We start from the raw sequence: 18393 nt of genomic DNA, 5'->3' as shown, positions 1-18393 counted from the left end.
TCAAAAATGCCTTACTGAAGATAAGCCTTCATTTGGGCATACATCACAATTCCAAAGGGGTGCGGGGATAGGGGGAACTCTAAATTAGTGAGGCCAACTGACGCTGAGGTTGAAAGCTCCGTCCAGTGTTTAGGCTCCCCAAACCACGCCCAGCGGGGCCAGGAATCGCGTCCCCAATCCTGGAGCGTTCGTTCCCCAAACTGTGGGACTCGCGAAGCCGGCGCCCGCGCTGACGCCCCGCCCCCACGAGGCCCCGCCCCAACGCGGACCCCGGTCCCTTCCCCCACTGGTGCTGCCATAGAAACCCAGAAAGCGCCATGGCTGCCGCCGGCCCAGAAGAAAACTGTCTGACAGTGCCGGCGGCAGCCCTACCCAAGTCTTCGTCAATTTTGCCACAGCCATCAGCTCCCGTCAGAGGGAGGCCTAAGAAGTGTCTGGTCTATCCGCATCCGCCGAAGAGCTCCCGCCTGTCCCGGTCTGTCCTGCGCTGGCTCCAAGGCCTGGATCTCAGCTTCTTCCCCAGGAACATCAACAGGTGCCGGAGAAGCTGGTCAAGGCCGCTTTGGCGGGCGCGGGGACTGAGCTACCCTGACCCGTGCCTGCCTCTTTCCAGCAGCCTCTTCGCAGCCCCGCAGGCGCTTCACGCCTCTGATGGCCTTTCCCTCCCATTCACCACACCCACAAACACATCTGCCCTTTTAGGGATTGAGCCTGAAAACAATATGCTGAAACATTTCATTCACTCATTCAATCAATACTTAAGCTAATCTGGAATGCTTTGATGACTACATTATTATTATTATTATTAAATTATTATTATTAAATTATCATTAAAATATTAAGATAGTCAAAGCCTTTTCAGGGACACTGGACAAGTTACTTGCTGTCGGTATTGAGTATTAGATTGGTGTTAACTATAAAATAATATCAATTGTATAAGTAACTACATTTTATTTCATTCCCTTATTGTATGGATCAGGGATTTTTCAAATGGCTTCCTGATAGCAGAAATATTTACTATATATTACCCCGGAGACCTTAATTTGTTATCCTTTGAAAATGGAACTTCTTTAAAAGTCAAGTTGGATAACTGGGCACAGTTGGAAAAGGTAAATTAGCAGTCATTGACATTTTTAATTGTTAAGAAGTTTGGGTTTTGAAAGGTGCGCTCCTGATGTTTTGATTTTTATACATATCTGTGTGTCACTGTGTGCTAGGATACAATGCTACTGAGTTGGCAGCTTGTTTCCTTGTATTGAAAAGGTTATTAAAGGTTATGTCATGAGTAAGCTATTAAAACTGAGCATACTCATTTCAAATTGGAGTGGGGTATAGTGGTTTTCTTGCTGAATAATATCTTTTAAAAATTAACATGTTAAAAATCAGAAAAATAGTTGAGAGATAAAAGAGATTAAAATGAATTCATAGTAATTGGAGATTTTTATAGAACTTATGATGAAACTATTTCTTTTTTCCTACTATTAAAGTTCCTGGCCAAAAAAAAAATTAAACTACCTAAAGAACTAATCCATGGAACGATTCACTGTAAAACCGGAGTACCTGAAATACTGATACAAGAGGTTTACACCTTATTAACACATCGAGAGTGAGTTATTTGGAATCTTCTAGTAATACAACATGAAACTTTTGATAATATAAACCTCACTCCTAAAACGCGGCTTGTCAACATTATTTTATTTTTTACTTCCAGAATTAAAAGTATCCAGGATGACCTCGTGAATTTCACAGACTATAGTTACCAGATGCGTTTGCCCCTGGTTCCCAGGTCTACAGCTTCAAAGTTTATTAAAGATAACATTAGGTTATCAGAATTATTAAGTAATCCCAACTTGCTCAGCAATGAACTTAAAATCGATTTCCTCTTCCTTTTACAAATGTTACAAAGAAAATTAAGCAGAAAATTAAATCCAAGTAAGTTTTCCTTGGGTATACTCAACTGAGTTCTTTATAAAGCAACTATTTCATGCATTAAAGATGTGAACAATGTGGGGAGAGGGATGTTAACCTTTGTGTTCATACCGCTCTTAGGAATATGATGAAATGAATGTCTAAATAATTTGCTTAATTTCTAAATTATGGTGCTTTGTCAATGGCCACAGTAAATTTTTAAGACACAATTTTTGTGTTTATATTTTATAGAATGGTTTGATGTCAAACCCACAGTGGGAGAATTTACTCTTGATCATCATCCTGCCCAAGCCTCTGGGTATAAATATAAATCAATGATTTCAAGGCAAAAACTTGCTCCTGTTTTATGTAAGTGTTTTCGTTATTTTATTTTTAACTTTTTTACCTGTTAAAATGGATTTTTTTTTCTACTTTGTTCATCTAAATTTTGAAAAATAGTTAAAATGTTGGCCTAGGCATTTAGTCTAAAATGGTGTGGCAGGTTGGCATGTTGTGCTTTTTGACAGGTGGAGGGGACATGTGGTCTGCTAACTATCAGTCACAGCAGAGGACATTCCCAAGCCGGGGTGTCCCTGCCTGCTACTATAGGAGCCATTTCAGTTCTAATTTATCCTTAAATAGGTGAGTGTGAAATAGGTTAATATCACTGACAGCTCAAAACTCAATTCTCTAGCAGTTGGATGATAAATCAATCCTAAAGTAGATACAGATACTGTATACCTGAACTTCCCAATCAGTTGTATTACAAGAAGCCACTTGTTTAAATACTCTTAATTCAGAAAGCATTTGTACCATGGCAAACAACAGGGCCAGTCTCTACTACTTGTTTTTGTGTAGCCTACAAATTAAGAATGGTTATTACAGTTTTAAATGGTTGAAAAAACATGTCAAAAGAAAAATATTTCCTGACACATTTAAACGATGAAATTCAAGTTTCCATGTTCATAAATAAAGTTGTATTGGAATGTAGCCATGCCTGTTTGTTTTACGCCTTGTCTGTGGCTGCTTCTGAGCTCCAACAGCAGGGTCCAGTAGTTGCCAAACAGACTGTACAGCCCTCAAAGTGGGGTTCCAGATTTAGCGAATAAAAATACAGCATAATACAACTGATAACTTTAGGAACATGTTGAGGACATACTTTTACTAAACATTCTTCATTATGTATCTGAAATTCAGTTTAACTGAATGTCTTTTTTTTTTTTTTTTAATCTAAAAACCCTACTACAAAGCCTGAAGTATTTACTGTCAGGCCCTTGATGAAAGATATTTGTGGACCTGTGCTACAGACTATGTTTCCTAATGTGTTCGGGGATTTTGTGGGGGGAAAAAAGGTCCTTGTTTATATAAGGTCTGAGAAAGCAATGTCAAGAGATTCCTTTTTTAAAACTTATGACTTCTCAGAGAGCCTTTAATATGCTAATATGCATTATAAATATTAAAGAGGAGAGGCACAGAATGAAGTGTTTTCCAAACTCTCTTTGATCGCACATCACTATTATTTTAGTTTTGTTTTGCTAATGAACTGGTAGAACTACTGTTCCTCAGAGCACACTTTTTAATATCTAGACATTCAGCCAGTCCATTAAAACCTCTTGAACTCATCATGTGCCTGAGGCATAGTATTCAGCATTATAGAACCCAACAGAAACAAATAACAGTGTTTCTCTTTAAAAAAAAAAATGTATCCATTGGTTCACCTTCAGATTCCTGGAACATCTCCTCTCCTTCAACCTGCAGTGAAAGTTCCAGCAGGGGTGAGCTGAAGCCAAGGCAGAAGGCTGAGGCAGGGGAATAGGGGGTTGTGATGGGCAGAGAGGCCTGGGGAAGAGACTGCAGGTCCTTCTTGCCTCTTTCCCTTTATGGCTAACTAGACCTTAAGACTAACTGATAGCAGAGCTTCCTTCCTATGCGAGGAACAGATGCAAAGCACCATATATAAAAATGATGCCTACTGATATTTGAATTCCTCATTTGTTATCATTTGTTATCTTTTCGAAAAACTTTCAAGGTTTACTTATGTTTTAGAAAAACTATATGCTGTCATCATTCCAGATCAAACCACGTAGAATGGATTATGCTTTTACAATTTTAATAATGCAGCTATTATAAATAACATCTCCCATTTTGTTCTCTATTCTCTTTTACGATTCCATCTCAACTTTAGTGGTCTTTTTCTCTCCTTTTCAAGATGGATGACAAGCTTATGGGGGTCTTCGCTGGATCAGGATGGGAAAGAACATGCTTTTATCTTTTTACTTCTCTCGATCCTGTTCCAGACACTTGGATTCTCTCAATCTGTGCATAACAGGAATAAATGCTGTGAATTTGACTTTGGCAATTACACAGATGAGGACTTTTTTGCTAAGCTTTAAGTTACTTTCCCTCCCAAATTTGTTAATGGGATTCCATTTCAGTTATTCCCGATAAAAGAGTAATTAGTTAAGGTAAGTGAACATCAGAGTTAACAGAAGGGAAAGAGCCAAAGGCATCAGACAGTAGGAAATGAACCCTGTTTTACCATCTAAGATTGCACTTAATAGCACGGAAACACAGGCTGTTCATCTGAAAAGCTTCTAATTATCAAATGAGGTGGTGAAAATTAGTTGTAATACAGGTTATCTTTGTTTTTTTTCTTTTTTTTACACTTAAATTCCTCAGTTTACCTAAATCTAGTGTTAGCAAAATAGCAGGCCAAGAGAATATAGATTTCTTAGTTGCCACTAGCCCCTCACTTTAGAAATGAGTGACTTAACGGGCCTGGATGGCCAGCATGCATGCTTCAGTACATCAGAGTTCCAGAAACTGACGTATGAATTATGTGTATGTGCCAAATCTAAGCACTATTAAAATTGTAGCACGGTTGCCTCAGCTGCTTTCTGAAGCAACATTTAAAAATAGTTGAGTCATATTCAGTATCAGATGCTCCAAAATAAGCCCTGGTTATTTTTAGTCACTGCTGATGACTTGTAGGTGGGTGACATTCGGATTTATTTATGACTACTATAATGTGTGCTTTAAATATTCTGTTTACCAGGCTTTCGATTAACCTGTGCTCAACCTGTTGCCAATCATTGTGCATTTGTTTGATGTACTGGAAACATTGATGGTTGTATAAACATTTAATAACCACACATTGATTTTAATTTTATTTAAATATTCCAGCAAATACAGGTAATGGTGGCAATTCACTTAAAACAATTCCTGTGAAGCAAGCTGGAACACCTTTTGAATCTGCTACAAAACCTCTCAAAGATGGAAAAGTGACCTTGAAAAGCACCAGGCTTTGAAGAAGTGATGCCACCATCTCTTGCCTTATACTAAAGGGATAGAATCACCTAGTTTGGGATATATTTCAATAATAAGTAAATTAAAGTGGTTTCTTATCCATAATTGCATTGAAGAACATGTTTTTTTCATTTCCAGTCAACAACTATTTATTTAAAACACCTGTGCCAGGTAATGTTGAAACTACGAAATCAAATTAATTAGTACAGGAGGAGCAAAAATAATTTTAAAGGTATAGTTATTTCACAATGATGAGTTCTTTCTCATAAAATTTGTAGGAGTGGTGAATCTACTTTGTAATGTTTTCCTCATTAGTAATGAAAAGAGCTACTAATTTGCCTGATACTACATATTTACATATCACACTAATTAATACAAATTTATTCTGAATGATTATTATTATACATTGGCCCATAGAAAATCTTGCCCACCATCATAAATAGCCTTATTTAAACCAGTTTTTAAAAATAGGTGTCCTTCCCATTGATATTGAGTTGTGGAGAAGGAAAATCATGCTTTACTTGGAAATTGGTTTTAGTGTTTAGCAATCCATTTAATTCAATTAAAAAATTCCTACTGGTTGCTGTCATGCCCCATATTTTTATTGAAAGGAAACAAAAGCAGGTTGATATCCTGAAAGACTGCTTATCTTTCATATATTTTCGGTAATTTTATATTCATATTTAGAAAATTTTCTTCAACTAGAATAACTCATGTTTTTATGCCATCTTACTGTTTCCTTTGAATTCCAAGATGACTATTGCTAACAGTGAATCCTATGACATATTTGTCAATTTCCAGCTAAATTATCAGTTTTTCTGCATCTTTGAAGGCTTAGGCAGTTTTATTAGAATTTCTACATCCAGAGACATTCTTGTTTAAATTTTGCGTAGCTCATATAGTAAACGAAATTAAAGAGAGCCCTGGTGAAATAGATGACTTCTTAGAAATGTATTTAGAATCTGGTTTTATCTGAGGTTAAGAATTTATTTCAAATGAATATCTTAACCAGCTATCGGTTATTGACCTGCTGCCTTGCATTCTAATAGGACAAACAAATATAAAATTATGGGAATAATTTTTAACCCATAAAATACAGTTCCTTAGGAAAGCATCTTTTAGAAACAAGTCTTCTGAAGCTCAGCTTGGGAAAAGATCCTGAGAAAAGGATTAGATTTGAGTAGACAGTCAAATAATATGTTTATTCTCTTGACTCTGTGTTCAATCTCCTGAAAAAGCTAATCCCTCTTGGACTATGTTAAATTTCCTAGACTCCTGTGGGATCTATGGAGAGCTGTGAAAAATATGAAATGGTCTATAAGCTTCATTCCATAGTAAATAAATAAATGAAGGTAGCATGTCTGGTCAAAGTAGGTAATTTCAAGAACTTCCCAGAGGATGAGTTGTGTCAACAGAAGCTAGCACTACAGGCAAACCACATGAAGGCCATTCTCTTCACCAAGGATCTCTGCCAGGAGGAAGCAATGAACTTTTCTAGGAGCTACAGCAGCCCCTATAGGAAGAAAAACCTTTTCAATCAGTTGGCAGAATGCTTATCATGGGAATGGAAGCCTCTGTGATACTGTTTTTATTCACTAGTAAGCCTTATTTCTCTTCTATAATTTTGGGGTTTATTGTAGTCATTGTTTCTCACAAATGGAGAATCTTCCCCCTGAACCACCCAATGAAGTGACTTTTCTAGGTTTCCAAGTAGGGTAATAATCCAGATGGGCAGCTCAGCACTTCACACCTTTGATGACACTGACCCAGCATTTATGGGGAAATAGTGTTCTCTCAATGGTAGTTTTAAGGACAAGACAGACACTTATCTTAGCAGTTAACTGCTAAGTAATATCTGCTATGTCATATCTGGCTTTAATTGCGGTATTTATTAAAATTTAGGGGATCTGACGTACAAAAATACATGAAAATCTAGACAACTACATGCCATATTATAGCACAGTCATACAGTATTTAAATTCAGCATGAAAGTACTTTTTTCAATTACTTAGGTACAAATGTTTCAAAGATATGGTACAGTAAACATTTACTAAGAATCGACTATAAATATATCTTCTGTATTACTAGTATACTAATATGAAATCCCAAATTTTACAAGTAATTTGTGAGGCTTTTTACTATGTTCAGAATACCTTTTAACTTAAAACCAAAAAGTGTTAATTTTCCTATTATAAGGACAAAATGGAGTCATTGCTCTAATGCAACCATGTTCCTGAACACATCTGGATGACTTTGTGGAAATACATATATATATTTCATTAATTTTGATTGACATAATCATCATAAATTTTTACGAGATGTAGCTGATTTTGATATTGCAATTTTGTTCACCAGCTGGTAATTTTTATGGCAAAATATTTTTCCAATGCTTGTAAATCATTGTCTAATGAGACCTCTTTCATAAAGGCAGATTTAAACTTGCAAAATATAATTTGTCTGCATTCCTGGTTATATGGACATCTTCAGTTAATAAAATAACTTCATATTATTTCATGCATATGAAATCTAATAATGAAAAATGCTTTTATACATTTTAAAAAATGCTTCATTTTTCATATTAAGGCACAATATATACAGATTGGCATAGTCGAATGACATAATTCTACAAAAAATTAACATTTAAAATTAAGATATACGATATCATAGATGGCAAAGAATAACAGAGTTGCACTTGAATCAATCAGATTTAGATTTCAGACAACAACTGGGTTACTCTCTGTTGTCTTCATGTGCTAGAGTCATGATTTTTTTCACATTTTATACATAAAAATATTTTATTTTCCTGCATCCATTAAAAATACAGAAGGTAACAATTATTTATATATAATTTAAACTCATATTTTTTGAATTATTTAAAGCACATAAGACAGACTTCTTAATCTATTTAAGACAAAATAAAGAGAATGACAGTAGTATTTAGACTGCCATTTTTAAGTAAGAAAATTTTAGTACATATATGCCAATTAATAATCCTCCCCACCTAAAAGTATTTGGGTTACACATATCACTAAGGGTTAAAAAAATTCTTAGACACATTTTATATGACCCACTGCATCTCTGAGTTACATATATTCTCTCCTATAATATTAATTATTATTTTATAAAATGGAATTTAAGCCTATATCTTCTTGAGGAGTTAGAAGTGGTGAATGTGATAGATAGGTACATAATGTATATTGGTTTCTGTTTAAAGAAGCCTGTTTAAGAAAAATTTTAAAATATTTTACATACAAGTTTAAAGGTAATAAAAACCATAATTATTCTAGTTATATGAGCTTACTCTTTAGTTAGACAAAAACATCTATATTATAAATCCTATAAAACAACTTGAGTATCAAAGTACTATTCTTCCTAGTATGCATTAATTTCATAAATTTCAAAGTCAGAATTCTAGGATAATTAAAATACTTGTAGTCATGCCTCAGGCTTTTTTAATAGCTTTACTCTTTTAATAAATATTTTAAAAACTTGAATTTGCATAATATACCCAAAATTTCAACTAATATCTACTTACAGAAATTTATTTCAAACAGTTTTTATCAAATAAATGATGAGTTAGAGTTAATAAAAACTGATTAGAGATTATGAAAATATTAAGTGCATTAATCAAATGTCTTTACATAACAAATATCATTTAAAATAGTCAATTATTATCAGATACAAATTCTCATACAGATTTGACTGCATTTTGCATTTTCAACCCCAATGTATTTATGCTCATTTTAACCTATTTCTTTATAATTGGATGTTTGAATTTCAGATAGAAACCTTAGTAATGTTTTATTTTTAAAAAATAAAACTCAAAAGTATTTTGACTATGTATCCATTTATTGATATATATTAAACTTATAACTGAAAATTTTCATTAAATATGAGTTAATACTAGTGGTTTACTATACATTAAATAGAGGACAATATAAGTGTTAACTCGATCAGTCGTATATACCTTCCAGTTCAACATTTTGAGATATTCGGTCATTCAAATATTAAGTACTTACTGTATGTCAAGTACTTTTCTAAGCGTTGTACTATTTATACGTTTCAATGTTTCAACAATATAATATTTGGGTATCTTTTATGCTTTGTAAAAGTTTTATATGTTATTTTACATTATTTACTCCTTTATAATTTAAATATTACCATCTTTCCAAATACGACTATTTTATAAAGGAGACATCTATTTTTCCTGAAAAATATATAAATATTTTATTTTTTGAAGTTAATGAACAAAGCCAACCGTCATTCCCCACCCCCTCCTCCTCCCAACCTTTGGCTCTTGGACAACCAAGCTAAAGTTAATACTAACCCACAAAAGGTATTTTTAAAAAAACAATTAAGCATGGAGAAAAACCTCTATCAAAATGGGTTGAGTCGTATTCCAGTCCCTAAAGGTGAGAATGGATTCACCTTTGCCCACATCAAAGCATCATTCAATGAGATAGTGGATTTCCCATCTTCAAGGAAATATACAGGGCCCTGCACACAGTGAGAGTTGAGGAAAGAGAAGATGATATTATAAATTTGCATCATGTTTTTAAACTTCCAGAAACAATCACTGTAATAAAAAACCAATGCTGATAGAAAATTTGAAAATATGAGAAAAATTAGATTTTTTTGAACTGCCACATTTTAAAATATCTTAATGTTACACTCTGATGTCTTTCAAAATATAATTTAATTTTATAAGTTGAATTCTTAAATACAGTAGTGCTATCAATGATAACAGGTATTGTTAATCTATTGATTACTACAAAGTTAATAGTGCATAAATTCATATATGTTTAGTAATAGACTTAAATATACTTTACTATTTTTATCATTCACTGGGGAAAATTATTTAAGAAACTGAATCTACTCTCCAAAAGATAAAAAAGACACTGCTGTATATGTGTCTATGTAATTTAAAATCACAGCAAGCATGTGATTTACTGTTATATTTATAATTTAGTTTCATCAGTTATTTTGTATGTCAAGGGTAGTTTTGAAGAACCTAATGCAAAAAGAAAACCAAAAACCAAAAAACTTTTCAAACTATATTTCCCAGCTCTTAGAAGGAAAAACATGATTTAAAAAATGCAAAATAAAAACTTATTTTCTTAATTATGTTCTAAAGTTACTCGGTTTTTTATTATGATTTCAAATGATACAGCTTGTTAACAAATTATTTCTAGGTATTGGAAAATCCATCATATAAAGTAGACAACTTCCTAGTCATAGGTACTTGAAATTTCAGTTATAACTAGAACACATTAATTTTTTGTTGAGACAGAAATATCCTGGGAGAGTAGCACTCCATCTAGATCTGTTATTTGCTCCTTAGTATATATAAGATAATTAATAGATCCTTTCTGAATGTGGTCTGGGTAAAGAGGTTAGACAGCACATCTATTAGGTCTCTTGGCTCTCTTAGATGGAGAAAAAGAACCAGAAGAAAGGAATGTGAAGGTATCAAGTACTAGAAATGGTACCCAGAGGGCAGTGCGTGGCACTAAACATATATTCTCAAAACTGCATTATGTCTTTTGCTCTGAATTATGACTTTCTGAATTTAATGCTTTGTTCTTGTTTTTAATCTCTGAACATAAGTGGATAATAAGCATATATACAATTGTATGTCCTGTCTGTTTCTTGAAATATATTGGTGTGTTCTGAAGACTTACTTTGCAGTGTCAAGTTTACACTAGTTTGGGTTTATACTGGTAGCAAGCTATTTATTTTGAGTGGATATCCTCCAAAATACCTTTTTCTGTTGTTCTGGCATGTCAGTATTAGAGATGTAATTAATTAGCCACTTATAAAATGTGACTATTACTGGAAAGTAGAGTTCTTTCCATACAATCTATAGTCTCAATTAGCATTTGATGGGGATTCACCTTTACTTCATGGGTGCACTTATAACTGGTCAGAGCTGTGAGATGATGGAGATAATGCCCCCATACCTCTCAGGGCACACTGGAAGGCTCTGGCATCACTCACCATCATTACTTTGATTGTATGTTAGCGACCATTCTTTGGGATTAGCTATCTCTCATGATTGATTCCAATAATTTTTAATTGCTGAAAAGTTTAGTAAATCAGTGCAAGAACATCTATATCAATAATATATTATATGTGTATCAGTTTTTAATGGCTTTCTTTGTGTGTATAAAATACAAATAAGGACTATAAAGTTAAATTTAATCTAGAGATATAATCATTTGTAGCTGTGTTGATTGTTGCTTTGTCTCCCTTATTTAATTTCCCTAAGGATATGATCTGTATTTTAAACATTTGTTCCTGAGTACACATGGCATTTGTTTCTAAGTATACCTATTTACATGAATTGCTTTTATGATAATAGCACAATGAATATCTGAATTTATTTTAAGGAGAGGGACCATTTACACTAACTATGAAAGCATTAGGGGACTATCTTCTCACTGGGTCTCAGGACTCCTTAGAGGTACCTAATCCAGATTATGCTTATTTTTAAGATCACATTTTAAAAAATAATGAAAAAATAAAAATGATAGAAATGCACAATTGATATGTGTCATTAGGTTGTACCTGGATTTTTAATCCCGTGAGACAAGAGATGTGAATATCAGAATGACTGGGAAGATTTGATCCAGTCACATAATCATGTCCAATAATTCCTTTGAGTGATTCGTCTTTTAGCCTCTTTAGTAAAGTTGCATAAACCATTCTTTGTGACTCAGAAGGGGGTGTATATGGAGAGTCTTCTGATGATCTATATTTTCAACAGACATTACATTTTCATTTTTGTAGAATCATAGAATTATGAAGGTTTAGATTAGAAACAGTCCCTGATGATTATTTAGTTCTCCTTTATAGATGACGTCAAATCAACTTTAGACTTAATTTATAGTAAAACAAAGGCTTAAAAAGCCTTTTCTGACTTAAAAAGGCAGAAAAGATCAGCATTGTAAAATATTAGTGAATATATGCTAAACAAACCAAGATTCATAATTTTGCTAAGAATAATAATGACATTTCAACAAGTTTGATGTGATATTAATACTCTCTGTTTCCAATTTTTATAACATTTTCACTCACTGGTTGATAGATTGTGTACATGCTCTCCATGCATCCAATTCTTCAGAAAGCTGTTCAATTTTTAAAGGCACCGACACCTTCCGACGTTTTAATAGCTGACTGAAACACATGAAAAAAATTAACATCTGATATAGAAGACTAAGATATCAAAAAAGCAAATTAACTTTAAATAACTGAAATTTTAGATTCAAAAACTACTGTTTAAAATATGTGTATACATGAGTATATATGCCTATATATATATATGTCTCTATCTATCTATCTATCAATCATCTATATAGATATGTGTGTGAATATGTGTGCATGACAACTTGCATATTTAGCCTTTCAGTCCCTGAAAAGTCAAAGATGTTCAATAAATGTTGGCTGGATGACAGTCTGAGTGAGTGGATGAATAAATGAACTGCATAATGTATGGAGAATGGTTAGATAAGCCAAGCAAAGCTGAATAATAGCCACTTATAACTACTGTATGGTACAGTACATATCTGTATTAAAATGAATATTAAGATTAAGAAAGCAAGTGGGAGAAGAGTAAGAGAACAATGTCAACAAGCAGAAAGACAGAGATGTGTTTAAAAAAAAAAGAAGCAGGGAAACAGGCTGCACTGATCCATCACATCTCTGTTTAGAAAACAAATATTATTATTCATTATGAGGCTTTATAGAAGGAATTATTTATCTAGCTTCTATAATAAGTTACAAACTCATTACAATTCTCAAGGATCTAGTTAACCAAAATTTAAAAGTAAAATCTGTCTTGGAAATAAAAAGAAAAAGAACATAAGACCTTAGAGATGAAGAGCAAAAGTAAGACTTCTTATAATTTACATTTTATGGTTACTCATGCCAGTTATCATTCTGCTGGGACATGATAAGTATTGGTAAGATAAAAAAGGTATAAATACCAATATCATCCCCCACTACACACACATCTAACATTTCAGTAATGTTATCTTAAATCAATTAGTATCATCATTTTTTAACCCCAAATTATTGATAATGTGGCTAGTTCCCAAATGAATTCCTTAAAAAATACAGCCCTCCTGTCTACAATTTTGCACTTGACAGTATTTTATCTCCCCAGTAGTGTTCGATGATCTACTTACTATATGTAAAGCACTGTTAAAGAGTAAGGAGGAAAACCAAGGTATAAGTGGAGGAAATACTATGAAAAAATATCAGAGAAACACTTACATATATATAGGGATTCAGTCTGGCTGGAGTAAGGAGCATATAAAAGGATACAATGGGTGACGAGGTTGGAATCCAATTTTTGTGGACTTTCGATGTAGGACTAAGGATCTAGAACATTATGTATAGATAGTGGGAAGTCTTGGGAGGTACTAAGGGAGATGGGTGCTTCAGGAACAGTAGTGCAGAGGGTGGGTTGACAGAAGGAGAAAGACAGAGATAGGGTGACTAGATGAAGGGCTCCTGGTGATGAGAGTAATGAAGACAATAACTGCGCTGGAGCAGGAAACAAGTAAAATGCAGATGTGGGACTTTACTAAATCATTTGATGTTGGCACTTAATCATGACCCCGATCATTTAATTGTGGTTGACAGGAATATAATGACACCATCAAAAGAAAAAGAGGACACAGGAGAAGGAGTAGATTTGAGAACGAAGATGATTTTAACTTTGAGCATACTGAGTTTAAGGTTGGAGTTTGGTGAGCTGCTGCGTAGGCACAGAGGAGCTTGGAGAGGAGGCTATGCCTTAACCTAAAGTGAGTTATCTCCATAGAGGGGACAGGTGAAGCTATGGAAATGGTGAGGTTTTTGAGGACAGAGTCTAGAGAGGAAAGAAGAGAGGAGTGGAGTCGTGGGAGGAGAGTAAGCTGGGCTAGCAGGAAAAAGGAAGAAGAGGAGGAACAAGAAGGAATGGGAGGGAACAAAACTGGAAAAGCGGATGTTAGTGAGTTGGGGAAATCAATAAAAGTGGCAAGCCAGACAACAAAAATACAATTTTCAGAGAAATAAGAAGTTCTTAAGTTTCTCTTTCTAAACTGTTTTCTTTAACTAAACTCATTCTCTCAAGTCTCTCCTCCCTTACAAATAAAAAGCCTTCCTTTTATTCTTGATATTATTTCAAGTGACATTTTCTCCCTCTTTAATTTCATCACTACCAAAGTCATAGATAGTTAGAAATATTTCACTAAATAATATTTTAATTCCATGTGATACAACCCATTGTTCCTATATTTTAATAGTCAAAAGTAGCTTTTGAATTGTGGTTATGCTGCCTGTGAAGAAACAGATTTTTCCTTGCGTGCCCCGATAGTATTAATTCTTGCTATTCCTCAGTCTGCTCCAGGTGACAGACCTACACAAGACCTTTCCCTACACAAGGTGAGGAGTCAGGAACAAGAAAGCTTTGTTTTTCTTAGCATCTCGTGCCCCCCATGAAGGGCACCCAGAAGAACTGCTTACTCACAGACTCTCGGCATTTTTAGGAGGTACCTACTCTGCCACTTAGCAAACTAGTAGATTTGGAAATAGATTTTAGGGAAGGCACTATGGATTTTATTTCTGAGTATAACAAGTTTTAAGCATAATGGCTGAAGGTCAGCAAGCTGTTAGAAAATAGAGGAGCTGAGCAGATAGGTTATGCCTGAGTATGAAATAGTACGTTACCTGCTACTCACAAATCCACTTTACTATTTTTTTTTCTACTGTAGAGATTGAAAAGCTAAAATATCCAGTTTCTCATCTTTTAAAGAGCAGGGTTCCACAGTTCTGGACCTGGGCAGTAAGCACACCGCCCTGAGGAGCACTTTCCTTCCTGACTCTGACGGTCTTGCCTCTGGAGCGGCTATGCTTTCACTCTCGCCTCTCTTTCCCTAAAGCTTAGGAGGTAGACACAGTTTACAGAGGACTAGGATCTATCTGGTAACCACGGGAAACTCAAGCGAGAGGGAGGAAGCCATGAATGGCAGAATCCAAAGAAGGGAAGAATCCAGGTACCTGACAAAATCTGCGAGGAGCTAACAGCCCTGCAACGCCTACCGCAAGTGTCTTGACACAAGACCACTGCACCCTACATGTTTAAGCTAGAATTAGGATTTCTATTATTTATAGCCTAGGTCGCTTCTAATTACTATAGTGTATTGATGCTTTGTTAGAAAGTACATGCTGAGTAAATAAATGGATTCATGCAAATATTTGGTGCCTCCTACGATACAAATAGAGACTCAGTGAAAATAATTTCTCTAATTTCATAATAGAGAAATTTTTTTTTTTTTTACCTTGTGTACTCATAAAGTGCTGGAACAATGCTTTGGTACTGTCTTCTGATAGCTAGTAATGCTCCAGTATAACCACACAATATGAGCAACTCATTTCGAGCTCTAAAAGAGAATATATTTTTTTAATTTCATAATTTGAGATAGAACATTACTCTCATATAGTAAATATACTTGTATCTCTATATTTTAATGGGTGACATTTATAGTTTAAAATGTTAAGAAAATTTTATAAACTTGAAGATGTTTTATTCATCAGTTAACTCTTATTCAGACGTTTATGCTATAACATTATTTTAATTTAAAATAAAAGTCTTTAAATAATATTTAACTCTTGCCTTCTTGTTTTTTCCTACTACTTCACTGTTTCTTCATGTATAGTAACTAATTTGGTCAGATTTTGGAATTCCTGGCATTCTGTGTAGACTCTAGAAGTGTCCACTACATTCCTGCTGGGCAAATTTGCCAAAGTTTCACAGGTTGAGGCATCATCTCTTTCACATGGGCATTAAAACAAAAATAGCCCAAAGCCTCTATTACGTATTTTATATAGTTTCTGGGGACTTTAGTTACATGGATAACAATGTCCTTAAATGATACTTGCTTTCAGGAATGGTGTCAATTTTTTACTTTCTAGCACTTTCACTTGTTTTCCCCCAACCTAGTATGCTTTGCACACAGTGGATATTTAATAGAGATAACTACTGGTTTCTTGAGGACCTGAGGTCCAAAATCACCTAAAAGTTTTGTATATTAGTCCTATTTGAACCAAGTGTGTATGTGTGTACGTACACATATATAAACACACACACTAGATATTAGTAATGGGATCACTAAGATTTATTATTTCTGTTTCAAACTGATCTCTGTATTTTTTCTTAAGATTGTAACAAATTTTCTACATGTGCATCTACCTGTCCAAGATGATCTTATTTCTTGATCTAAATACCAAAAACAGTGTAGCCATTTTGAAACATTACATGGGTTCAATTATGTATTCTGGAGAAAAAGTACTCACTCAGTACATGTATGCAAGAGTAATTTTTCAGTACGAATATAACTCAGTAGGTCAAGAATGGGATAAATGGTATCCAAAGTCCAATCTGAACTACTGATGTATTCTGGCAAAATAAAACCAAATAAAAAATTCTCTCAATAATAATATTAAGACTTGTTCATCCAATTTTTAAACTATGTAATTCTCGTTCGGTCAATCCTATCTACCTCATTTTCTAGTTCACAAGAATTTGTCTATTGACCCTCTCTCTAGTCCCCATACTATACAATCAGCAATCTCTTTCCTTTTTAAAGTTAGAATGGCTAGTACTTAATTTTAAGGCTTTTTTTTTAAAAAAAAATATAATACGAATAAAAATATCAAATAAATGAATAGATTTTAAATTAAATTACCAACTAAAAACTTACCTTTGACGAAGTGAATACCAATAGGAAGGGCTTTTTCAGGTTCTTGACTTAACAAGTAATACTTTATAGTTTCAAATATATTACCATCTGCATGGGCTGTCTCAGCTAACTGCATACATTCTTCTATTGTGGGTAGCTTGCACTAGAAAATAATTGGTTTGATCACAATATTACAAAAATTTATAGGAATAAAAGCAACAATGTACGTATTAAATATGTCCAATTCATCTAGTATGTTTTTCTTATTAAAGCTGTTCAAAATAGTAAATGAAATAATTTGTATTAAGAGCACACATTTATGGAAATATCTTTAAGATGTAATAATAATAAGTAGAATAATAACTAATGAGTCAGTAGTTTTCTATCATAAAAGAGGTAGAATTGTCTTAGTTGTGATATTGGGATTAGTGCCTACAAATGCAATTTAGCAAAAAATGTTGAGATTAGTTATATTAGAACAAATATGCTGACCAGAGTAAAGAACCACATTGAATGTAGAAAATATAAAAGGTACACACTTACATGTCCTCTACACTGTAAATTAATTTCACTTGGCCTTTGAGACAAAGCCACTTCATTTCAAGCAGAAAGAAAAAAAAAATGTACAAGCTCTAAAAGTTTTCAGCTTTGACAATCTGTAATGCCACAAAGTAGATATTTTGGGCCTAGGAAGTTCTTTACTGTAAAATGAATACTCTTCATTTCCTCAAATCATCTTTTTTTTTCTGTTAAAACTGAGAGTACATTCCTCCCTCAGGTAAGTTCTGCTTCCATAATGTTGTAAGAATCAAGTAAGTTATCTTTCACATTAAATTCTGATATGTTCATGATTTTTGAAGTTTAAGTGTTAAAGTTTGTTGGTTTGCTTCTAAGCAACACTATAAATAGCTTCAGGCTTTGTCTATCTCACCAGTCTTTGGCAACCACTGAGGTTGAGCTTCCACTGCAAAAAACGTTTTGCGTTTGACTCCAGATGATGTGGTTCATCCACAGAAGGTCATTCATCTCTTCTCCTTTGAGATTTGTCACTCTCTTCCCCTCTCACTTTTCTTTTACATCCCCTTAAGTTACTAAGATGGTTTATTCAACTTACTTATTTATTTACGTAGTTATTCAATTGTTTCATATTTTCTTTTGTTTAAAAAATAGAGGTGAATTGAACATTTTAGATCACTCGATCTTTCTCAAAAAAAAAATACAACAAACTACATCAAAGGATCTCTCATGTATATGACAGTTCATATTTTCCCCCCATCTTTATTCACTAAATGCCCTTTATTTACAAATACTATGTGTTTGGTACTGTGCCTGGCTATATAGAAAAAAGTTTCTTCATTTTGATATATACTCATGGAGAAGAAGGAAAATAAAATGGTTCCTTTTGAAATTTCATTCTCAAATGGAATACAATAAGAAGAGTAAGATAATC

At 33.8% G+C, this 18393-nt stretch overlaps 2 protein-coding genes across 5 annotated transcripts in view; one reads left to right on the top strand and one right to left on the bottom strand.

Moving 5' to 3' along the window:
• Nucleotides 1-312: 312 nt before the first annotated feature.
• Nucleotides 313-5327, top strand: SPATA4 (spermatogenesis associated 4). The gene is made up of 6 exons (XM_039882845.1): nt 313-535; nt 980-1109; nt 1488-1606; nt 1712-1932; nt 2161-2277; nt 5092-5327. The coding sequence occupies exons 1-6, from the start codon at nt 318-320 to the stop codon at nt 5214-5216; spliced, it is 930 nt and encodes a 309-aa protein (XP_039738779.1). The 5' UTR covers nt 313-317; the 3' UTR covers nt 5217-5327.
• A 3714-nt stretch (nt 5328-9041) lies between these two features.
• Nucleotides 9042-18393, bottom strand: part of WDR17 (WD repeat domain 17) — an 89606-nt gene continuing 80254 nt past the window's right edge. For 3 of the 4 annotated variants that reach the window (XM_039882585.1, XM_039882586.1, XM_039882587.1), the window contains 6 exons: nt 16965-17106; nt 16558-16660; nt 15543-15644; nt 12292-12390; nt 11782-11965; nt 9281-9711 (listed from right to left, as the gene is read on the bottom strand). In XM_039882585.1, the coding sequence (XP_039738519.1) occupies nt 9592-9711; nt 11782-11965; nt 12292-12390; nt 15543-15644; nt 16558-16660; nt 16965-17106 (750 nt within the window). In that variant the 3' untranslated portion in view covers nt 9281-9591. Of the gene's footprint in view, nt 9712-11781; nt 11966-12291; nt 12391-15542; nt 15645-16557; nt 16661-16964; nt 17107-18393 lie in introns of all 4 variants that reach the window. The other variant, XM_039882584.1, reaches the window with a different exon arrangement.

This window comes from Pteropus medius, unplaced genomic scaffold (genome assembly GCF_902729225.1).
Source record: "Pteropus medius unplaced genomic scaffold, Ma_sr-lr_union100, whole genome shotgun sequence".
Classification (NCBI taxonomy): domain Eukaryota; kingdom Metazoa; phylum Chordata; class Mammalia; order Chiroptera; family Pteropodidae; genus Pteropus; species Pteropus medius.
The sequence above is the reverse complement of the archived record's forward strand: the minus strand, read 5'-3'. Positions and strand labels throughout refer to the sequence as shown.